At 34.1% G+C, this 26,134-nt stretch overlaps 1 protein-coding gene across 4 annotated transcripts in view; it reads right to left on the bottom strand.

The window, feature by feature from the left end:
* Nucleotides 1-26,134, bottom strand: part of sd (TEA domain transcription factor 1 homolog scalloped) — a 107,809-nt gene that overhangs the window by 23,548 nt on the left and 58,127 nt on the right. For all 4 annotated transcript variants that reach the window (XM_068771455.1, XM_068771456.1, XM_068771453.1 and 1 more), the window contains 2 exons: nt 7,196-7,326; nt 3,077-3,206 (listed from right to left, as the gene is read on the bottom strand). In XM_068771455.1, the coding sequence (XP_068627556.1) occupies nt 3,077-3,206; nt 7,196-7,326 (261 nt within the window). The remainder of the gene's footprint in view (nt 1-3,076; nt 3,207-7,195; nt 7,327-26,134) is intronic.

Raw genomic sequence — 26,134 nt, forward strand, 5'->3', positions numbered from 1 at the left:
AAAAAGCGGCTACAAAATACGGGTTCCTATACATGTATTAAAACTAATTATGTTTACTCTCTGTCTGCAGACTTTGTACTACTTGAAGTTATAGGATTGTCACATTCCAATAGAGAAAAAAATTAATGTAACATTTTTCAGAGTGCCACATCACTTTATACAAGGTGTTTGGAAATAAGTCTATGCTTTTTGGTTATTTGAGCTAAACTTTCACTCATTCATAGCTTTTATACCTATAACCAATAAACCTACGAAAGGTAATTACTTTATGTAAGCTGTCCTCGAAACGTATGCTTTCAAAATTTTGCTATTGAAGTAAACGTGTGAATGATCGACCGAGGGACTGGGGTACAAAAGATTTCCGGATGTTGTTAATTCTCTAAAGGGAAAAGGTTTCATTTAAGTGGCAATCGTCACGTCGCGTTAACGAGCTTCCCGAGTTAACAGAGTAACGTGAAAAAATGTTCTCCGGTTTCGCACGATTTGAAGAGCCGAGCTTTTCTTGCAACCGTCGCGACTTAATGAATTCGGCTTTAAATTAGGTCGAGGGTCAATTTTTCGTAACCCGTTTGTTATGAAACTACACCAATAAAGTGATTCGTTATAATATCAGCCGATAGATGCCCACAGCAAGGCACATTCCTCCGCCAAAGATCGCAAAGATGACGTGTTTTGCACTGCACGCATCCCTTCCCGTGACTTTGAATGTCTTATATACAACTAATAAGGGCCTACTCACGACTATTGCAAAAACGGAGACATCTAGGTGACTCGGCAAAAACGAAACTTGTTGTAGAATCCTATTAATAAATATTTCTTTAGTCTCTTGCAACATTTATAAATTAACATTACGCTGTTTCGAGTTTCATTATTTGACTTCAATGTTATGATCCATCACTTAGGCCTATGACAAATGTTACCAGTGCTCTTATTCTTAAATTACCTAGTATACCAGAAAACGGTCTTATTTAATGATAGTTAAATTCCCATATATACAAAAATCTGCTAAAATCAATCTAAAAATAGATTGGTTAGATTTAACATGACTATTTATAAATGATTTTACATATTTTTAAAAGTTGAATAGTTTAATGATCATAGTTGATTTGCTACTTGGTAATTAGCTGACTAGCCCCGCGAGTTATTTTCCATCGCTGCCGAAAAACCGCGTGCAGTACAAAAGCAACGAAACTCCTCTCCACTTCCTAGAAGTGACGACACAACGATGGCCAGATAATAATTGTCGGTCCGCGTCTTTCCAAGGAATCGTATTGCGAACCGCTTTGTCGGTCCCATCAATACCCACCGGCTTTTGTCTCGTGCCACGGGCATTGTTCGTTTTCGGACGGCCTTCACATAATATAATACGACTCGATGCATAAGCAAAATCAAATAAAACGGAGACGATTCAATTAAATTTAGGTTTGTGTTAACGCGATGCATTTTCTTTAAACAATGCAACGCTTACATTATAAGATGTTCAAGTAAGTTACCTTATGAATTTTTTGAAAATAATTTTCTGAAATTGAGTACTAAATGTTTTTTTCTTTATAGAAACAACTTACACCTACACAAAAACTACTAAGGTTTTCCTTCACCATATTAATTATTATACCTAAGCAGTTGATAGAGATTGATGAATTTAAAGTCATTGATTATTAAACTTAAAAATCATGTTTCGCACTTGTAATTCTCTATATCGATTTGATTTGTTTACTTTTCAGGTCGTGAAATCTTCAATATCTCAATTCCGTCTGAAGTCCAGAACATGTTATTTTAGTCAAACCATAGAAAAAAATATTTATTTGGTTTTAGATAGTACAATAACCTACGTTTGAGGTTTTATGATGATAATTTTTAGTGTAATCTTTTTGAATAGGGTGTTAATACATAATTTGTAACCTATAAAATGCAATGTACATTCAATTTTTTATATCAAACCGTTAAAAGTTTACACTTGAAGTTTCGGTAGAAAGGAAAAGTGTAGATCGATCATGTTATAGTGATTTCGTAAAATAAAAAAATTGTTGCGCTTGTTATAGTATTAAACGAATGATTCACATCTTCTGTCTTCGCTTGACTGTAACCTTGATTTCGCGAAAGAGTTACAACTTTAGGAGGTGATAAACCACACAATTAACATATGTGTCTTGATGTGATTTAAGTATTGGCCGATAGAGGTATGTATGTGGTAAACATACAACATTAAGACAGATAGTAACTTCTGATAAACTATTTTACTAGCGCTGTTAAGGATATGTTTTATTATTCTATTATGAAACATGTACAATTCCTTGTATTATACTCTTTATTCTTGAGCAAATTAAGCTGCCATACGTTTGCTCCTCTATGATAATAATCATTATTAATATCCTTTTTACTTTCGTTAATGTTTTTTTTATTTATTTATCGGAATAAGTATGACTGAGACTTTCGAGTTTCGTCTTATATAGTTCACTCTTAGCATTAACTCACAAATACGTTTCTAGAGAAGGCAGCAGCGTTCTTTGCATATCATGATATCACAAAGCGATCACATTGCGTGCTAAGCGTGACGATTGTGATATTTCTCGTCATGGATATCATTGGTGGAGGCAGAGGACGTCTATGTGCTAAACCGACGACGTCTATAAGTAAAAGTTACCAGAGTTTTGGTAGATAGATAACATGATATTATTATATAGATAGATAACATATTGATTTAAACCCTGGCAATGGCGCGGAGAGAACCTCCATTAGGTGGACCGGCGATAGGTTAAGAACGCGGGAAGTTGCCAGATGCGGATAACGCAAGACCGGTCATCGTTGCGATTTGATCGGAAGATATGATGTAGACAATGAGTAAATGAGGATAAGTCTCTGTTTGCAATAGCACTAGGAGTATGACTATTTACATTTAAGTTCGTCTTTCATTAGACCATTTAGCTAAACCTTACAAACAGATTATTCCAAGATCCACATGAATACTGTATGTAAATAGTACAATGTAAAATATATTAATTTAATATTAATAGCATTAATTAAATTATAAATATGTAATATTATAAAATGGTTCCTCTAGCATGTCCGGACTCACCGTACATCTTGCCCTCGTCGGAGAGAATGATCTTGCGTCTGCCGCAAGGTGGGTATATCGCCAGTGCCTCCTGAAAACTTTGTTCGATGTCCGGGCTCCACACGCCCTCGGCATCCGCGGCCGACAGGTCCTGCAAATGTTCCAAACAATTAGATAGAATTAGGATAGGAAGGCACATCACTATGACTGCTGTTGCGGTCGTCTTCGACCAGTTCACGAGCCAGTAGACGCGGTGTGAAGAAGCCTCCTACTAGGAGGATCGATGACATAGTCAAAGTCGGGAGTAGTCGCATATACGGGCAGCGCAAAACCGATCATCATGGCGATCTTTCAGGGAAGCGTATGCTTTGTAGTGGGCATCTATCAACTGACATAACTATGATGATGATAAATCATCAGGTTATTCAGAAGTAATGACATTTATCAATATTAATACTTAAAATTCATACAATATTACCATTTATCAATAACTTTACTGTTTATAGTCATTCATCACACATTATACTTTCATGAAAAGAACTGTTTTCACAATAAATTAACACGAGTTAGCGATAGGGATTTGCCGTGTTTGCCTCGCCTTGACCTTCGTTCCTCTAAATATTTACTCAACGTAAAAAATAGTATTGGCATTCAAATGTGAATCGTGAATCGTCATGGTTCAACGAGAAAGAGAAACTACACACTTGTCTATTCATACCATGCAAAAGGGAAATGAATACAGAATTAAAAATCGAACTGAGGTAGTCAAAGGCCGCTTACGACAGGTCTTATTGGAAATCTATGGGAGGAGCTTTTGTTCAGCCGTTTACATCCGACGGCTGAAATGATGACGATGAATTAGAAATTAAAATTATACTTTTCTTATTATCCTGGTCAGTAACATAACAATCATCATTATTTAGTTCAGTTTTCATTAATTTATGTCTTCAATGTGTGTAGAAACAAACATAACACTAATTTTAGGACACAGAAAAAGATAATAAATTACGTGCAGTAAGTAAAATATTTTGTAAATTACTATATCAGATATTACAATGTCGTTATCAAATCTTTTGAAGGCAGGATTGTGTAATCATTTGATACTCTGGTAAAAATGAAAATTGCTTTTAATTTAGAAGTATCAATCTTTGCCGCGAATATTTTTTATTTATTGGTTTTGCGTTTACTTAAAGGTTATTAAATAAAACGAGACGAAAAAATCAAGTGTGTTCCATACCTAAAGCACCGTCAATTATATTTGTCCGCGTGCAAATTGACCTTGACGAAACCGGCGAATTCATTCATGTTGCTTATTGAAATTAGATACGTATTGGAAATTTCGCATTCAATAAATAATGAGCTACCAAAAACGTTATCAAAGTTTGTTTTATACGACTATAATAAATGGACATTATTATTTATTTTAATATTATTGACAAGTATTAAATTAGTCTATGTATATTTTAATAATTTTGTATAATTAATTTATAATAAACACAGGTGGTTCCTAATAATATTATAACGATACGCAGAATATTTTTTTATTTATTTAGGCTTCCGGAAATAATCACGCGCACAATACTATGTAAACTACTTAAAGTTTTATTAGGTAATATAAATATTGTTAGCTGAAAAATGTCAGGAAAAACCATTTCGCTTGACACGCTGACGCAGTCATAACAACATTTGTATTTTATATATTTATCCCAGAAATAGTCGCTTACGGTGGGAGGACCCATATGTTCAAGGATTTAGAGAACAATGGAAGGGGGTATGTTCGAAGTATCGCTGCGACATCGAATCATAAATGAGGAGATCCGCTGAAAAGTCAAGGTCACCGACGTAACTTAAAGAATTGCTTCTCTAAAGTGACAGTGCAACCGATGATCCTTGGAGGTGAAAGGTTCTCCAGTAGCAAACACGAGCCGGTAGACGCGGTGTGGCTAAGCCTCCCGCTATGTTTATTTATACTTAAATATAAGTATTATATTAATATTCTATTATTATTAGTCATAGTCGTTAGTATATCTCGTTCTTTTGCATTTTACTTATTTGTTTCCTTTTGCATTTTGATTTGTACTTCACCCACTTTTATTAATTTATGTTTGCACCTCCCAAATGTTTAATCGATAAAAAGTGCCTTCGACATTAAATTAGCAGTTATACATTATATAAGAAGTGTTAATAAATTATTAAAGTACTGAGTCAGTACATAAAACAGATGCCGGTAAAGTCGGAACGTCTCGGTTTCGCCCGGATCCGAAGCATAAGGCGCTGAGTGCGTCATTGTAATTAATAGACTTGATTCTATTCTCAAAGGAAAATAAAAATACTCCGACGTTTCAACTCCGAGCCGACACCGTTCGAAAACATCGTGAATCACTGTTCCCCGAAAAACCACTCGAAATATAGTCGAGCGATATCTCGCCGAATTACGAATATCGATACACCTGTTACTTCTACAGTACGCATGTCAAAATAAATAAGCGTTCTGTTAATACGTACGCTATTTAAAAAGTTTCACTGTCGTTTACAGTTATCAAAAAGTTGTATGTGACATTTCATACATTGTGCCATTTACTGACTTGAAATAGACCTGAATTCAGTTTCCCGTACATAGTAACATTTAACATGTTTCAAAGTACAAATGCGAGAGAAAAGTTGTTCGAGTATAAATTGGAAAGGCAGAAAATGCAAAGGACAAAGAGAACGATAACCTGAGCAAATAAAAAAGTTAAAGTAACTAGTTTAACACAAAAGTTTTTTTTTTCGTGACTCCGCTGAAGAGTTATAAGTTTGGAACATACTTTTAGAATAAAATTCCATGGATTTCTTGTTTGGCTTTTTCTAGTACACGAGATTTTTTCTAATTAAGTTGCATTAAAATTTACGTTAAGTACTACTGTATGTATTAAGAGAAACTGATTGTATGAAAGTTAAAAGGTGAACAACTTTATTTAAGTAGGAAGTAAATAATATTATTTTAATTTTTTATAATTAGAGCTCCATTATTCCACTGAGGTTCAATGTATATGATTGTTTAAAAAATATAACATTAATTGCCATATAGTAAACAAGATTGACGTCATGTGCGTCACATTTTGTTTCACAAAAACGTTATGTGCGGAATTGAAACGTGGTCTTTCACTCTCTCTCACTTGTGGTCATATTAACCACCTCACAGTCACTCGAAAATCCGTGAATAGGGCTATGCTATATATGTTTCTTTACCATATCGAATCAGACGAACGATATTAACCGACATAGCTTATCAGAACGGCATGTTAATGTAGCAGTAGGCAGGCCTCATAGCGCGCAGAACAGATGGCCGCTGGGGTCTTAAGATAGGACTTCCATTTACAAGGTGGACATACAACCTTGTAAGATCTTCGAAAGACGCTGAATACAGGGTACTTCCAACTAATTGTATTGAAAATATATGGATGAGGTATATGTTCAGCAGTGGACGATATATGACTTTAATTGAGCATTAAAGGCGTATAGTTTACACTTCAATATAGTAACTTTTTTTTTTCTTTTATGACCCCCGCTATTGAGGGCCTCTCGTACCCCTATCTTGTGGTGGGACAGGGTCTTTTTTGGGCAATTTATTTTTTTTCACTTTTTTTCACATTTTTTTTATTTCCGTTCTCTGCTTCCATTCTTCACATGATCTTTCATTCCATTCTTTTATACCACATTTCTTCTTTCTTACCCTTTTGCTCTGTTCGTCTATCATTCTTCCCTTTTTCTTTTTACATTTTTTGATTTATATTTTTATTTTATATTTCTTTTCACATTATTACTTATTCTATAATTATTTCTATCACAGTTTTGTTTCTATTGACGTTTTTAATCTATTTATCTTTTTATACTCTGTTTGTTTTATTTCTTTCTATCGCCCTTTTGGCGATCTCTTTATAAAGGGATATGAACGCCTGTTTGTCATCGCCGCCTATCAGGGAGGCTATTGTCTCCTCCCTGATTTCAACGCCAGATAGTAACTTATTTCGGGAACTCTCCTAGTAGTGACCTGGGGTCTGGGTCTTGAAAAGTGTATTTTGCTCGTGTTTAGGATTTCTATTGCAGGGGTGAGTAGTTCATTAACTTGAGCAGTTGCTGTGATGGCTTAAGGGTTACCTTTTCATCGTCGCTCGCGTCGCCAACGTCCAGGTGCTTGGCGTCGGCGCCGCCCGAGCCGTTGGTGTCGGGCGCGCCGGCCGCTGCGCTCCACGGTGACGCAATCGTGCCGGCAGCGAGCGCGCCGCTCGCTGGAAAAAAAATTACATTAAAATATGTTGTTATACACAGCACTTATAAGTAAGATGTAATATTTCCAATGAAAAACAAGCCTTCTCAAAGGAATTCATTCTATTTTACCATGGTTTCTTAGCTGGATTAAGGATGGCAAAGCCGTAACCATGGCCTAGGTCATTACATCATTTAGTTCACCGAATTAGTAGGATTGTAAGTTCTTAAGCAAGGGACTTTAAGAGATGTCTAGGTAGACTTGTGTCATTTAGGTTTAGTTTCCCTTCTATGATGTCACATGCCCAAACTTTGGCAGCTTCTATCATATTATCGGTTACCAAAGAGTCTACGTTTTTCTAGTGAAGAGGCTGTCTAAGAAGTACAATGTTAGGTTTTAATCTTTAAAAGGGTTAATACATAGCACATTTGCTGTCTGCCTAATGTATGGTACATTCTATTCAAAAATCAATAATTTCAGACATAATAAATGACGTAATGATAGTAGAGCAAGAAAGAGCGTTTAAAAGCATTATAAAATTCGGATTACTACAAATAAAAATTAATTATTGTTTACCATCGGTCCGTGCAGTCTTTGTACTGACAGGAGTTACTGACCGGTTGCATTCCAATTAAAAAAAAATCTAACATATTTCGAAGTGATATACGTGACTTTACTCATGGTGATTATGAATAGATAGTAAAAGCTTTAAAATAGTGAATGTGTAGCTTATTTGCTGCCAAAAGCAACAGCAGGAAACAGTAATGTAGTTTTCACAAATTGTTTCAAAATAAACAACTGTATATTTATACACAAAAAGGTACTAGATATTGACCTTTTGTAAAGACCAACTAAACTCGAATAACTGGTAATCAATACTTATTCTGTAATGATTTGATGTATGCGTTCGACAAACAATTATTACAGCACATTATAACAATTTTAATTTTTTATATGAGATAAGGAGCGCATTAAAATGTAATGGTTTTTAAACGTATCAAAAACAAAATTTTTGGGTCAGCGTTTGGCTTACACTTTGTTCACCGTAAGGTTAACATAGCGCTCTTTCTACCGCATTAGCAAGTGAAAAATGATTGGAAAGATCTTAAGATGCGTTTACACTTGGATATTTTTTTTAAAGTGTGTGTTTAACAATTTTTAATCTAATTCATCTTCATCCATCAAGCGAGTTTTTATTGAGAAATAAACACTTATATGTTTTTGGATGATGTTATTGAAGATATGCAGATTAAAAAACGAATATTGGACGAATATTACTTCTGCGTGTTTAATAAACAGTTAAAATAAATTTATAAACATGCCGCTTTATGATAAATACATAGTGAATGTTTACTACGTTATTAAACCATAAGCATAACTGTTTATTGATTTCCTTATAAAATTTAATCGGTTTATAATTGTTCATCACATAAACAGGTAACTACCGTTAGTGAGGGCTTTTATGCATATTGTTTTCTTCTAAGATAGAATAAAGGTACACTCGAATGTGAAATTACATTTGTATACATTTTTCATTTCCTAACTATGACTGGTTATTTAACTGAATTATGTTGCTTAAAAGAAATTCCTTTTAAAGATAATACTTTCTATTGTAAACGATTGAATATTGAATTTTATTTTTGATCTGTTAAAGTTTTATTTAGTGGATTGACACAAATATTACATTCATGGATGCATAAGCTATGCTATGCTCGGGATTTCTGTATAAGAGCGAATCAGTAATGAGCCAATCAGATTGACAGGGAGCAGGATACAGCGCGCAAAACAGATGACCGGTGTCTTAAAGTTTTGGTGTGCAATTACGGATCAAGTCAATCGAAGGATGACATCCACCCACAAGGTGTCCACCTTAGAGGATCTTGTAAAGGTAAACACCTTTACAAGATCCTCTAAGGTGACGCTAGATACTGTTTTATTCACTTAAGTAGTTTGTAAGGGAAAAGTATTGTAACTAAAAACGCTCATCGCGCTTTAAAGAAAATATAATATGAAAAAAAAATGGCCAAATTGTTTCCGAGTTAGCAGTACGTTAAGAAATTGATTGATTAGTGATATAAACTTATATATAGATGATTTCAGGGTATAAGTAAAAATGCGTTTTAAGCTAAAACTGAGTCAATGTTTGCAATGTTATATCTGCCGATGTGAATGGTCCGTGTGCTTGGCTCTGACGTAAGCCGGTGTTTGCTTATCCGTTCGGATGCTCGCGTTGTAAACTTGTGATCGTATTGTGGCTACTGGCACGTTACATTGGTACACAACGTGATTTACGACTGTACACGACAAGCATAAACTTGCCGGCACTGTAACATCTGTTTATTGAAGGTCATTTCTTAATTGAAAAAAAAAAGGAAAACTAAATTTCTAAATTAAGCCGTCTTCTTTTATTTATTTTTTATACACACTTAATGCCTTAAAAGCCTTCTCTACCAGAAAACATAGAGTGCTACAGGGACAACAAGTAGGCTCTTATGTAAATGTGACAGAAAAATAATCCAAAATATTTAATTCTATTTACTATAGATGATAAATATTATACTTACTATCTTATTACTAATAATAACGTAATCATAGGAGGATATTGTATGTACATAAATTACACATACATAAACTATGTATCACAATAAGAAAAAAAGTTTTAAATTGCAATAAAAAGAAAACAATTGTTAAAGATTTATACCCTTTATGATAGCCATAAATTAGTTCTACGCTTCTTTATGTTCATTCAACTAGATAAAGATAATGTGCATTATTCATTATCATCAGAGGCTTTTATAAATCTTAAATGAGATTTTTGGTGATACTAAATATGGTACGAATTATTACAATCTCAATTATCACTTGTTCTTATTTCCTGATTAATAAATTGCTATATTCATTTAACATTACAAAAAAATAATACAAAAATAAAAGTGTAATAAATAACGTTCCGCGAAATGTTTTGCAACTCGTACAAACAAAAGTAAAAATCGCGCGAACTCCAGAATGTCGAATCTAAAATTTCTTAATAGCGAGTATCTTTGTTCCCCAAGATCCGAGAGCCGAGGTCGTAGGTATTCTCGAAATTTTCATATTTACCGTTAGAAATATGCAGGTACGAAACGTTAACAATATAAATATAATATCAAAACGGAGAATTTCGTTATGAAGATCGGATCGGGAGCTGGGAGGATAAAATATGCGCCGCCCGCTTTCGAAGCAATGTCCCCGGTACTTTATAAATCCTGCCGGTGCCTACCTTGAGCGAAGTAACTTTTACGACGAACCAAGTATTTCGTCTATTTTTATCTGTTATTAAAGACCTACTCACTTAACATTTATCTTTCTCTTCGATTCGACTAACATATATATATATATATATATATATATATATGTTCTTTTAAATATAATTACGTTGTTATAATGTCTGTATTAAAAACAAGGCAATCGTAAGACGTTGGATGCGAGCTTTCAATTGGTCCCATTGGAGATCTACGATGAAGGCCTATATCTAGCAAAGGAGTTTCTGCGACTGAAATAATGACGATAAAAAACAAATATTTTTTCTAACTTCAATTAAAAAACGACAAAAATGTATGACAATGATTTCATCTACAAAAAATTTCATTTAATACAAGAAACGATTTTTGATACCAAACTTATAAGAATATAAGTTGAACTTTCATCAATTTAAAAGATTCATCGGCTAGACGAGATATGATTTATGTCCGCGATTATCAATAAAAGAGCAATATCAATTTATTAGTGCAACTCTACTGATTCTTGAGTTGGTTCAATCATTTAAAGTTATACCTTTGTACCATTTTTTATCGGCTTTAAAGATTTTAAATTCACATAGCCCAAAATATACATTGTGATTGTCTAGATGTAAAAACTTTAAATTGGTAAAAGATTCAAAGCTTTATACTTATTTCCAATCTCTATAGAATGATATCTCAAATATTACTTCAATTAACTTTTTTCCATTGTAATGTGACAGAACCTTCAGGCTATACAAAGTCTTCACCAATATTTAGTACATAAAGATTAATATATTATTATTGAAACCATTAATTTTGTTTAGAGTATACCGTATATTAATTAAGAGCAAATGAGATATATATTTACTCTTTTTTTAAAATTTATTACAAATCATCCTGTAGAACTTATAAAAATAATGGTAGAAAAATTCAGTACGCTACGTCGATTTACCAACTAGACCAACGAAAACGAAGCCAAAGTTAAAAGTGAACGTAGCAATTATAACAGCTCAGTGTCACCGCATTCGGTTTGCCGTGTCGAAAGTCCGACTGCATGTCGCCCTACATCCACGTAACAAATTTGCAGTTGCATTATTTACAGCACCGACTTACACTGTACGTTTTACTACTAGCGTAAATAATGACTGCATTCCTGCATTACCTTTTAAGGTATAATAGATGGTAAATGACATAAAACAAATAGCCTTAAGCGTCTGACTTATGCGTATCGCAAAGTCAATATGTCGGTGCAACAAAGAAATATGATTTCATTGGATAGAGCACGAGAATGTTCGCGCAGAAAACTGATGAATGTTGGATTTTAATTTATAAGCCACGTCACTAACGCTCTTCGCGATGGAGTTCATTCGTAATACAATTACAAGACATGCTCATTTTATGCAATCGTGAAGCCCTTTGAATTGTTTGCTTTATATTTCTATAATGGTTTATACATACTTCGTACACATAAACAATACTTACAAACTTTTTGTATTAAAAGTTTGTGTTTACACAACCAAATATCAATCAAGCGTTCTGTTAGTTGTCTATCTTATACAAACCATTTTTTTTGCACCATTAATCGCATAGAGGGTGATTTGTTATACACCGCATAAAGTGATCACACTGAAATATGTTACATTAATTTATGTTTTTCAATTGGAATGCGGCAAGCCAATAACTTCTGGCAGTACAATCTTCACGGACTTACTATATCATCATTACTTTAATAATCTCTGAAGATTTTTTTTTATTTATCGATTTAATTACTCTTTTTAAATATTGTGTAATAGCAGATATAATGCCTTATAAGCATGATAGCAGACGCACAGATAACCAGTATCTAGTGTAAATGTGATAGAATAATTACACAAAAAAATTAAAATACTATATACAACACATATATAATAAATACTTCGCTTCTCATTTAAATACTTATAAATTATTAATTGACAGAAAATGAGCTATACGTTCGGGACGAAAGGTGGATGAGGACTTTAGGTAGACCGGTCATCGTGGCGAACTTTGGGGGAGGTCTATGGGAGGCCTTGCAGTGGGCGTCTTGCGGCTGATATGATGGTGACGATAATACTATATATTCAGTTCTTTAAAGCTTTTATACCTATGACCATTCAATTTGCATATATGTAATTATGTAATTCATTTACATTATAAAGTTTTTTTGATAAAAAATGGTAAAAGATCACTTTCTTGGCCTCTTTGGATATTGTGTAGCATTTGAAATTTATTCGTTATAATGTAATATCCTTTTCCATGTAAATATATATTTATATAGATGATATATGTATATAAGTATTCTTGTATATATGTATGCGTGTATGTATTTGTATGTAAACCGCCCTTTCTTTCATATCTCCAAAGCTTGTCTTGTTGATATCGCCACGAGCAAGAAGCCCGCCTTTTGTACCTCTACATAAATTGTACCTTTTTATTAGTTTTTATCCATGTTGTACAGTAAAGTGTAAATAAACGAGGTATAATGATCTGAACTGAACGGAGCGTTAGAAATTGACTAATAAATGAAACAGGCATGTCGCAATCAGAATTAGCGCTGATCAGTAGGAGCGTTGAGAGTGTTCAATTACAACAATTCAGCGGCTAATTCAAGTTCGCGTGAAAGCGTAGCGGCGGTGCCGTACAAAGGGCGCATCACGACTGCAATAATTAAAATAATAAAGCATCCAGCGGGCGACCCGCTCTCATTGTGTTGATATGACAAGTGTCCGCAATAAGTGGGCCCCCTCGTTGGGGTCCATGAGACAGACGGGTGCGCGCGACGTAACTCGTGATATGAACATTTTTTTTTGCTTATTAATGCTCGCATATGAATTAACTAATACTGGTATGATAATATGTATTAATAAAGAGACACTTGAAAATCAATGCGATAAATTTTATTTTAGCTTTATAAATTAGCAATTACTATATCATTAATTTTTAAATAAAGTCGATACAGTCAAGGTTACATTGTAACGATTTTTAGGGAAACCTATGCCGATGATGTAATATAAATGTGTAATAAAAAAGTTACGACAGTGTACATGAAATTTTCATAAAAGTATCTATAAATTACCGTGTCTTGAATACTTAGTAATTAAAATAAGTCTTACACAACTATATGTTATTTGCAAATGATAACTAATGACTATATAGAGCAGCAAAGATGATATCACAGGATTCTTAGCGGAAAATTATCTCAAATGACACCATCGACTCGCATGTAGTAAATAATTATTTACCTATCATGGGAAATAATAAGTTAATTGTTTCTATATAGGTCAAAAGAATTCCGCTACTTCCAGCGTCATATTCTAACTAGCTGTCGCCTTATACAGACGACAAGCCATGTGTACTCAATTTCCGTACCTAGTGATGCTGTATAATATATAATAGAGTAGTTATGTTAGATAAACGATTCGCAAAAGGGATAGAATCAGTGTTAAATGTGAACAATAACATTATAAAGAAATTAATAATTTTTGAATACATCGTGTTGTCAATGAATCTTATAAAAATGCTTAATGTCACTTGGAGAGCAATCTATCTATGAGGCTATCCACGGAGCTTCGCCTTGAGATCAGAAATGAGGAGAAGTACAGAAGAACCAAAGTCAACGACGTAGTTCGAAGAATTGTTCGTCTCAAATGGTAGTCGGAGGGGTACATCGCTCATGCTGTGAGTTCCGAAAGACGAGCAAGTCCTGCATCAGGTGGATCTACGCATAGTTTAGATCACAGGAAGTCGCTGGATACGATCAGCTCTATCGGCTGACGTGATAAATAATGAGAATTCAGTGTTGATATTTTTATTTTGTACGCAACATAATAACAACTTTTAATCTTTAATCATTAAATAAAAAAAATCTAAGTGTTGTAGATCATTAATTAATAAACATTAATGAAAGCCTAACCTTAGCACCAATGAGACATCGTTATGAGTGTGGCGCCTGTCATCGCAGGTTTTAAATCAGTGAAGATTGCATGCCACAGGTTGCAAGTGGTCTTAATCCAATAACGCTTTTCCTTCCTCAATCCAATAACCACACGAGCTGGTAGAATCAGTGTCCGACTGTAACACGGTCATTCAATATGTAAATCGACATCATATTTACCTACCTACCCACTTTTCAGATGCATTGTATCAAAGTAAACCATTTTAAAGATATTGGGAAACAACGTTTTGCCTATGGATTTAGGTCTCTTTTTTATCCATATAAATGACTATGATTCGCCAAATATATTATTTAAACGTTAAAGTAGAGAACAGCTTAGCGGATTTTACATATTTTTCTTCATGAAGGATAGAAAATTTATAAAGTTACTAATACTTTTCTTTTCCCATATAAAACACAGAGTAAATTAATTGGCCCAGTTGTCAAACATTTGGCAAATGACAATCAATGTTATTGCCTGTGCCGAAGTCACTAAAGAAGTATTCGTGCTAGGTTACTATTTTCTTTTGTTTATCTGACTTACATTGCTACCCAAGTGGTATTTGCAGATTTGGATGGATAATATGATTTCGCCGGTTTAGGCATAGTTACAAAAAACGATGTTTTTGCTTTGCGCCTTCCATGCGCCTTTTCCGATGCATGTAAATTAAACAAAATTAGGGAGGTTATTGTGCAAAAAAATTGGATTCAAAACACGAAATAATAATTGAATCTGACGAATCAGCCATATACAGAATGTTCGGTTATAGGTGTAAATTTATATAATCTTTAAAGCTATTTCCAATCAACCTGTATAATGTGATCACTGTGAAATAAGTTACATTATTTATTTAATTTCTATTAGGTTGCCACAAACTGATAACTTCTGTCAGTATAAAGTCTGCAATGTATGTAAACACTACTATCTATGTAAACAATATCAAATTTTAATATCTAGTAATAAGTTTAATTATTTCTGAAGCCATTGATTTTTGGACAGGGTGTACTATACATTAATTGACAGCTTTAAAGTATCCATCTATAACTAATCACCTTGTACATGTAAATGATAATATATGACTTTTTCATACAAATATTTGGGTTAAATTAATTGAAGTGATGAGCGTATTTAATAGTAATTTTAATAGCGAAATGTAAAAGAACTAAAGTGGAATCAGCGTCGAACTGGTTCACAATATAACGTTCGAGTGGCTGGCTACCTGTATCGATCATACAACGGAAGTCGAGCCCACAACTGCGACGCTAAAGGACGGACCGCGATATTACAGACACGGGTATCTTTGTGCGTTGTATAATTGTATCTGTCGTCTACACTAGTCCACTTGTCTCTTATAAATAGATTATGAATAATAAAACGGCCGTAAACACACGCTTAGCTCTCCGTGTATTGAGCGTTTTACGTTCTTGTTTGATGACTATAGCGCTGCAATTTCAAAATTACGCGTTAATTTAACCACCTCTTAAACATTTTTTATGATTAAACATCAAATTATCTTTTATGAATATGTCCAAAATTATTTACGACGCTTTTGGCTAATATTCGTTAATGTTATTAATTCTTATTGTCCAACGATAAACTTTAAAAAATCGCATATAACGGGAATAAAAATAAAGTACAATGAGCGGGACTAAAATTATGCATGCTTTTAAAAGCTTATAGCATTATTGCTATTATTGAATTATACTATTACATTATAGCTATTTATATAGCTCTTTAATAGATTTCTATTTATTTCTATTCTCATAGACAATTTTAGTGTAACGCAAAGCAGAAATAAATACATCGCAACATAGCGTAAATGGTCGTGTAATATTAATATTAAAAATTTAAAGATCAACGGGTTATCAGATCAAAAATTCAAATAGATCTCATCACGGCGTCCGGTACACATCTTTAATAGCGTTCGTAAATGAATATTCATGATTTAACAAGTAGCAATTTACACACGTTAACAAATAAGATAATTTAAACCATCCACGTACTCGTACAATGTTAATGCAAGTGTTTACTACGAAACCGCTAACAAAAAGTGAGCCATGTCCTCTATTGGTGCGGTGGTACACATTGCACGCGATTCCAGAAACAGGAATGCATTTAATACCAACAACGGAATAAAGCCGGTAATTTAATGCCGTGTATACCCCCTCTTTATCGCGTGTCATTAAGGACCTATAAAATTTGTCCGGTTTTTTTTGTAGCGTTATATAATCGACTATTTTAGGTCGCTACTTTGATGTCTTGAATACTAACAAAGTTAAAATAATAAGTTCAAATTGTATAAAAGGTAGAGGGATGTCTCCAGTTAACTGTTGTAATGCGATAAGAAATCCTACTCAAGATGACGTTAGTTGTAAGAATCAAGACTAAGAAAGGTTTCCTATTCTAATGTTCACTTGTTAATACTGTGTCAAATCTTTTACCAGATATACTCGTATAACAAGATTTGTCGATACACTTACAGATATTTAAGTTAGAATTTTCGGAACAAATTGTACAAGACTAGAGTGTATAAATATTATCTATATAAAATACGCCTAGCAAACAAAGCATGGTGCTTGATAGACCGAGAGACATTCAAACCAATCTGATACTAATAGTGGTTATACAGGGTGGTTGGTTATAATTGTAAAATGTTTAAATTTGTGAATTTATAGCTTGCTTATTTGCTGTCAATTAATGTATGGCACACCCTTTTCAAGAATTAATGATAGTATAAGTAATAAAAACTTAAAGATAACATAGTAAGCTAGTTTTTAAATTCGGATTACTACTAATTAAAATTAATTAGCTAGAAGGTATTGGACTATTGCATTCCAATAGAATTTCAGAGTTATCGCTTTATACAGGATGATTGTAAATATTTGTAAAAGCTTTAAACTCTTTGTTGACAAATGTTCTATAACATTCACCCCTTTATTGTTATTACACCTATAACCATCTGAATAGTTAGGGCATTTGTAAACACATTGTGATAATCTCGTAATATTGAATTAAACTTTGTATTGCGTGTGCATGGTTACTATTTGTGTGTATATATAATTAAAAGGCGATGTTTTTGTAGTGTAACAACATCTTACAACCAACGTCCGCTATTAACAAATATCCATCACGTTCGTTGGCTTGAAACCAAAAAACCTCAACGAATTGTCGGAAGCACGTTGTAGCAAACTGTTCGAAATTCAAATAAAGTGCAGGAGCAGGGAAATAGAGAAATGATTTCCGTATGGGTTGTTTCGTTTGGGAGGAGGGGAGGGGTGAGTTGGGCCACCTGTGAACACGAGGGTTCGGCGCCAAAGTATGTTAATTAATTTTCGGTTGACCGTCCACTGTTATACGGACGCTCGAATCTCTCTCGCGCGGTTTGCCGACATTTTGTTATGGCATATGATCTTTCTGTTAGCATTTCTAATTATAAAACCGTGTGTTGTATTTTTGCTTACAATTTTTATTTTGAATTTTTTACCTTGTTATAATCCTTTGTTGTTACAATGTATATATTAGATTTTTAAGTGGAGCGTGGGTGTCCATAAAAGTTCAACGCAAAATGTCAAACACATTTTAATAATTTGTGGAAACACACGTATTCACGTGATTGCTAATTTCATATATCTGTTTGAATAGTGATACAATGTGTACATACATCAAGGCGTATACCCACGCACCTTTCGCTATTTCCGAAAGATCACAGGTCGTACCCCATAATTATTCGGATACCAACTGTACATATAAATGCAATATTTAAATTGAGTTAAATAAATTTAAAAAACGTTTCGTTGTTATGGTTCTGCTTAATGTGCAGTTTATTAAGCCATAGCCAGTACTCGATTGTGTGACCTAATTGATACAATATTAAATCGATAAGGAATAAATTCGAACGTGACTCGAGTTTCGCCCGGGCTCGATTAATTATTCATCGAAATGAACTCGCCATTCACGCCGTCGGATATGGGGCGGGTCGGATACACGGTTTCATCGGAGACGAATCCGCGACGTCGGATGTTCGGATGCGCGTGCACTTATAAAGATGTTTACCCGGTGCAAATGTTTACTAAATGCTTGTAACGTTCAGAGACAAGTGGCTCTGTGTGGAATAGGGTTGCTATATTCATAATAATCCATAAATAATTTTACTGGTACAGTTACTCCTGTATAACGGTTTTTCTGAGCAGATCACCAGTTCGAATCAATTGTAGCTTACTACTAATAATTTTATAATAATTGACGATTAAAAAGTCCGAGTTTTGGGTGCCTACTTGAATAAAGATAATTTAAATATTGTTTGATATGTCAAAGTTTCATTAAAATAATAATAAACTAATTGTAATTCTGTTCGCTATTAAAATGTTAGAGGTTGCTCTCATAACACTCGACTGCACGCCACAAAATAGTAATAAATTTAGCGTATGACGAACGTGTGTATAATAGTTGCCCGTTTTATTAACCTACTTACATTGTTGCACCATAAACTGCGTTGCAGTTCCCGTTATATAATAACAGGCATGGATTCATAGCCCAATGTTTTCATTAATGATGTACCTTTTAGTAGTACGTTGCTCGCAAGACGTAATGCAAGTCTCACACGAAATGTGTAAAGCGATTAGCGGTTGCCCGCCTTCGTGTAACCTCAGCCTTAGAGTCAACCAGTAATATGACTGTATGATAACATTATGCAACTGCACATAACGTGCGCACGCGTGAGGTGTGTAGCCGTGTGAGTGTGAGCGTTGGTAAATATTAGACTTCTGGCGCGAAACATGATTAATCGTTATTCAACAACATCCATATACAAGTATATAAACTAACAAAAGTCGTCAAACTGCATGCATACGAACTCGAGTTGGAACCTCTAATTAACGAGTCGAAAGTGTAAAGGCGGTTAATGAGCCATCCGTGAAACACGATCGTGATCACTTTTGAACTTTTTTTGCGTCGGTTGACATTATTTTTTTCCGCTGCTCCAAAGCGACCGCGTGGACGAAGATAATCATGGGAGTGCACCTCTGAGTCACACGCCGGCTAGTGCCAAGTAAGCATTACGACGAGAATAAAGCTGTATGGATCTACGGCGCCACACGAATCGCGACTTTATTGTAAAACCATAAGAGCAATAACGTAACGCATCTAACTAAACATAGATTTTAATGAATCATCGGCCCGTTCGCCAGCTGCGAATTAAGACTCGTATTGCAATATTCTCGACGAATACGCCGCTCCTCTTACATTATGAAACGTAATAAAAACAATAATACGTTCGCATTGTCGGATGTTGTAGGTTAGGTTTTCGTTTTTAATACAACAATGACTAAAGAGTTACGTTCGATTACACTTTCACTCGATATAAAAGCTACGTACGTGCTATGAAAGCTCTCGAATAAACTTTTTGCAACTCATAGAGTTGCAGAAATTAGTAATCACCATAGATACAGGCGTACAACCTCACACTCAAACAGTATTGTTGAAAACATTGCTATGGCATTGCATACGTAATAGCACTTATTTTTGAGTAAAAAAGATATATTAATTTAGTTTAAAAACAGTTTAAGATCAATGTTACTAAAGAAGTTTAAGTCCCTTACTTTCCATTAATGAGCAGATGGAAACATTGATACGCACTGAAGAACATGAGCTAAAATGGGAAATAAGTGCTAAAAGCGTGTGCGTAAAATCACAAATTTAATCTGTTTACAATTTAGCGGGAGTTTGTAGATGTATAACAATTTGCTCGTGTATCGTTAGTAGGTAAACTTTGGGATTGTCTTTATTGTTTACCCATTTCGAGATGCACCGCATTGAAAGTAGTCGCGGGAAATGACGTACACGTTCAGGTGTTGCCGCCGGGCGTCATGTAAACACGCGTATTCTTGTGCGGAGCAAATTTTACCCTTGACGTCATTCGCTTTAATGTTAATTTCTATAATTTCACAATGTACTTGCTCTAAATAAAATCTTTTTATATTGAAAGCCCGGCGTTTTTTTTATACGACTTTTTTCGTTATTTCTTTGAATATGTTTAAAAGTAAAGTTTACTATCTTAATTTCGTTACATATATGTAGCATTTAATAGCTCAAGAATATCTCAATGCACGACGCAATGCAGATACAATAAATCTTACTTCTGTAACTTTACTTACACTGTAACTGTACTTACATCTGTAAACTCTCTAATTTGTATCAGATGGTATTGAAGACAGTACAGCCAAAATTAAATTAATACGAATCAAATGCTATGTCACTCAAAACCTACTATAGCTTCATTATTTAGAAATTGATTTAAAAAACTTTTATTTGGTATAAAAACAATTAAAATTTTGTATTTATTATTACGATTTCTGCTACTGCAAATTTTCGAAGCGCTTCTTGAAAACATGCCTCATATGAAACCTATACATGAGAATTAGTTGCCCCAAAGTGCCTGCACAAGCCAATTTCAGATACATGATGAGACTGTTCAGGCTTCCGCAGATTGAAAGAAAACTATAGAGAATTTAACCAAGATGATTTTATTCGGTACAAGTACAAAATGCTCTAACTGTGGGCAGATATACCAAGAAATTTTGCCTTCCATAAAACAAGAACAAAATAATGGTTTAAAATTTTGTAACTTTAAATTTTACACAAGACAAAAAAGTAGCACCTGTTATTTACTCTCTAGCACTTGTACATTTGCAAGTTTTTTTTATATTTGCTACTAAAATAAAACGAGTTTATACAACGTTTTGAAATGAACATACAAAAAATTTTTTACACGCGCAACTTAAATTTTGCTGTTAATTAATCGATCCGTGTAATATATAAAATTTGCATACATTGTTCGCAAAATTACGTATAAAAGTACCAAAATCTATTAATCCTTGAAAATGTGTGCATTTTAAAATTTAAATAAACCAATTGCTCGCAGGTATTTTTTTGTCGTGGACTTTACTGCTGCCCAAGTGGCATTTGCATATTCTGCGTGTTCAAGATGGCAGGGCGCAGAGGGTCTAACCTAAAACCTCTTTTAAGCGGAAATTGAAAGACTCCAGTGCAATAAATATAAGTTACTTATTTAAACGTAATATAACTTAGCTAATTTTCATAATTTTATAAATTTATTGTTACTAAAGTCTTATTGACTAAAACATTGTTTACAAAATCATACTCATTTTGAGATATAAGACTAAACTGAACTGTTTGCTCAGCAAATTTGCTCTGATATAAAGCGTTTTAGCATAGCCTATAGCACTTCTACTAAAAGAAATAGGTGTTTCGGTAATCTATACTTCGGCAAGAGAAGTTACAGGTCTCTCTTCTTGAGACCCCACACGAATACATATTTAGATCTGAATCTCAATTATACTACTATACATAAATTTTACCGTTCATTGAAATACAAAGCTCTTTAAATAGGCTATAATTTCAGAACATATAATTATAGTTTGTCGTTGGCGGCTTTAATGTGTTACAGCCGTCAGCGACCTTCTTGAAATACGAAATAAATAAATACTACATTTAAATGTACTTCATAAATAGTAAAATTTAAACTCCGGTTGAAAATTGTGTTATTATTTATGCAATTAATATTTACTGTGATGTGTGTGATGTGTTTTTGTGAACTTTGTGTGTGTTATATTACAAAATTTTGTTGTTTTGTGAACAGAAGCCTTGTAAGGTCGCCGGAAGACACTGAATATAGGCTACTTTTAACGGGTCCTAATGAAAATCTATAGAGCAATCTTTTGTTCTGCCGAAATGGTAATAATGTTGAAGAAGGATCGTGCTTGAAGTAGCGCGCTACTTAGACATTTTAAATCAACTGAATGGTTACATACATTTATATTTTACGGATGAATCCACTAGAACAAAAAGCGGTGGTAAAAATTAAACATATTCATAATATTAGGTAAACGTAATGTCCAGTCAATGCGTTATACCCACAGTTTTAGGCGATCCAATGACTGCTATGTAATAAAATAATATAATAGACATGCCGTAGCAACAAAGAGATAGTTATGAAATTAAAGCAATAAATCACCGCGGACTAAGCGAGCCGGGCCGTGAACAGCGTGTATGTAAATATGGTGTGTAACCGGGCGGAATATAAAGTAATATGTCATAGAATATAATATACGCCAAATGATCGGCTACCAGTAATTGCCGGGTGTTCCATGCATGGCTTATTAATACGTTTATTCATCGATCCGCACTCACTTAGCCGTATAAAACGGAGCGCAAAGTTAAATGGTAACCCAGTTTTAGCTCTGTAACGAGTTTTATAAAATTATCATCGCGTAAGTGATATTTATATTTTCCTTTTATCTCCTCATTATAACTAAAATAAAATATTCAAACAACTTTTAAAATGTTTGCTTAGATCAACATAATTAGATAAATCTATAAAATAACAAGAAATCTATATGGCACATATAATATTCTGTTTTTAATTTTCTTTTACGTCCAGCGATAATTGTCATCATTATTTTAGCCACAGGACATCCATTGCTGGACCCCCCTCGCGGATTTCAAATAAGAATGGTTATAAGCGGTCTGCATGCAGCGTTTTCCAACAACATTAACATCGTCGCTTGTGTCTATTTTCTAGATGACCGTGGTACGTTGCGCTGTTCTGGAGTGGAGACAACAGACCAGCACGTGGTCTTCACTCCAGAATCTTATCACCTTAGAAGCCATTTGATTAATTTGATCATATTTCTACAAATACATCTTGTTTCTGTATTAGTTAAATATACGAGTTATCGACAACGTTAGGTGGCATGTAAGGAACCCCTCGAAACCCTATCTAGCTCCATCTCCGCGTTATATAACACGGGTTGGCAACTTTTACGAAACGTGCAAGAAGGCCATATATGGCGCAAATGAGCGTTAGTGCGAAACAGAGATAAGAAGTGGCAGCGGCCAGCGAGCGCGCGCCGTGCAATCAATTGATCGCTTAGCATAGAAACTAGGCTTCAGGTGTAATTAGCACTTATTGTAATGACGGTGGCCGGCAGATTTGGTAATAAACGCTTTTTATATTACATTTTAAAGATGAACATCTACGCTACATTGATAATCAGGCGTCAAACTCATATCGACAACTTTTTAAGTTAATGTTATGAAAACCAGCTGCTAGATATAGACCTCCCCTATTGATTTCTAATAAGATCTATTGGAAGAAGCCTTCATACGCCGCTTTCTTTCAACGACTTTAACATAGTCGCCTGTATCCCTTGTGAATGGACATCCACAGCCTCCGTTCCAGAAAATTAAGGCCCCAGCGGTCTGCTGTCGGCTGTCAATTCACTGGGTTATATAGGTGCACATTTGTTCGTCTACAGATCAGACAGCCCTGATTCGATTTCGTAGATATATACCAAGAATATGATTACTCATTAAGCGACTGTAAGCTAGCCCATGAGGACGCCGTACGTCATCACCGGTAACACACATTGGTTGTATACGTTTGTCTTTAGGCACTGAGGATTCATTATGAACGAGAAGATATTTTGTAGTATATATGTATCATAACTTTCACAGTTGCCGATACCGCAACCGTAGCCTGCCAAGATAAACCTGTAGAAGTCAAGAATGATATCTACGCTCAACTTACACGGTGGTCGGGTTCAAGTTCGAGGAATCAAATCACGTCATACTCGGTATTTCAAAATATTTTTTATAACCATGTTTGCTTAAAAATGTATTTTTTAAGCAAATGCCGTGATTTGGATTATACGAAAACACAAAAGTTGTCTGTTTAGTCATCATATGGCCAAAGATATGTTTTTGAAAGGATTTACCTCCGTTAATATTAATCATATTATTTCATCCGTGCTGAACAGGGATTTTTTCCATAGATTTACAATATAATCGGTTAGAAGCAACCTTAACAATAGTGTCTATTCATGTTGTGTACGCTGTGCTTGTCGGTTGTTTGACACCACGCTAAAGGTTTGAAACCCCAGTGGTCATCAGTTGCATTTGCTTTGTAGCCTGCCAAATTCGACTTCAACTTTCTTACTTGCGGGCTCATGTTGACTGCTTTTTTATCTACGAATTTCCTAATTTCTGTTTCTTTTGTTGGATAGTTAAGCAACCATGAGTTTGTCAATGAGGCTCGACATTATAATGTACATTACTAAACATGTATGATCCTATCCACTATGCCAGTTACTTCAGTTCCTCTACATCAATCGTAGCTTAATTTTAATATGAGCAATTATGGAAAGGTAATCTATTCATAAAGATGCAGAAATAATCACATCGACTAAAACATAAACAACACTGAATCAAAAAAGCCAATTTGGGCATTTATTCATAAACTGGCCTAAATGTTATTTCATGCGTAAAACTTGTTGAATTGTTTCACAGAGCGAGTGTGAAAAAATCGTCATAAACACATATAAATAAACAATGCATATTCATAAGCCACGCTGATATCACTTTACTTCTCATAAACTCTCACATTTTAATTGAGCTATATTTTAGTAATTCATATTAAAAAGTATTTTAGATCTTTTATCAAAAATTATTTGACAATACTTAGAGAATTATAAATAAAAAAAAATTAATATTATAAATAAAAAAAACATTTAATTTTTTAAAAAGTATTTGCTTTTATTTATTTATAAGAAAGATACAGATTTATTATTAAAAAAAATTCCTCTGCATATATGGTATAAATGTCATTCCTCTATAAGCAAATGGTCGTTCGGTTTTTTATTGTATAGAAAATGATGTCGCAATATTTCTAATTTAATTTATTCTTGATAACGCTTATCCTATGTTTAATAGCAGGTGTGGATATCTTATGTGGAAGGATCTGATGCAACCGAATCGACTCGTGTCTGCTACGGTGAAGTGAACATTTAGGTCCGGCGAATCTACATCAGATGATAAATCGTAATATTTGATATAATGTTGGTTAACAATAACAATTAAATTATTAACAATTTATTGAATGATAGATAATCTAAAGAAATATCATCCGTCAAGTCTATCCGTTGATTATTATGGAATCATCTCATCGGAGATAATAACCCGGGTAGTTGCGCGTCATTTCACTCAATCTTTTACAAGAGGATCATCGCACGTAGTATTCTCTGTCCACAGCAGAAAGGTCTTGGTATGTTCATCGCATGGTTTTTCATCATTGTGGTTACGATTGACTCTGTAGTCTCTAATATCGTCTATGGTTGATGTCGAATCCATTGCTACGTCGATAACATAGGTCCGTGTTCGTGCCCGTGATGGTTTCGAATATTAATACTTTGTTTACATTGCAATTGCAAGAGAAGAAGTCTTATTCGTGTGCAATGTCAGTAGTCATGTGGGATGCCACCCGTTAAAGCCACTCCCAATGACGCAGCGAAACTGTCTGATACTAGCGAGAAAGAAGTCTAAGCGGTCTAGTAACCTAAGGTTTACGGTGCTTGATTCAAAAAAAAATATTTATAGTCTTTTTCCACTCCGGATGTTTTTTTATGAAGGTTTTCACATGACGTGTTCCGAATGAACGCTGTTCAAAAAAGGTAGCATATAATTATATTATTACAAGTCTTATATGACATATTAACTTTATGAAAATATTCACTAGTACTGATTTTTTTATTTATCTGAAGCT

Source organism: Battus philenor, unplaced genomic scaffold (genome assembly GCF_028537555.1).
Source record: "Battus philenor isolate CCGP_79_NKW_IND1 unplaced genomic scaffold, ilBatPhil1.0.hap1 SCAF_4, whole genome shotgun sequence".
Taxonomy (NCBI): domain Eukaryota; kingdom Metazoa; phylum Arthropoda; class Insecta; order Lepidoptera; family Papilionidae; genus Battus; species Battus philenor.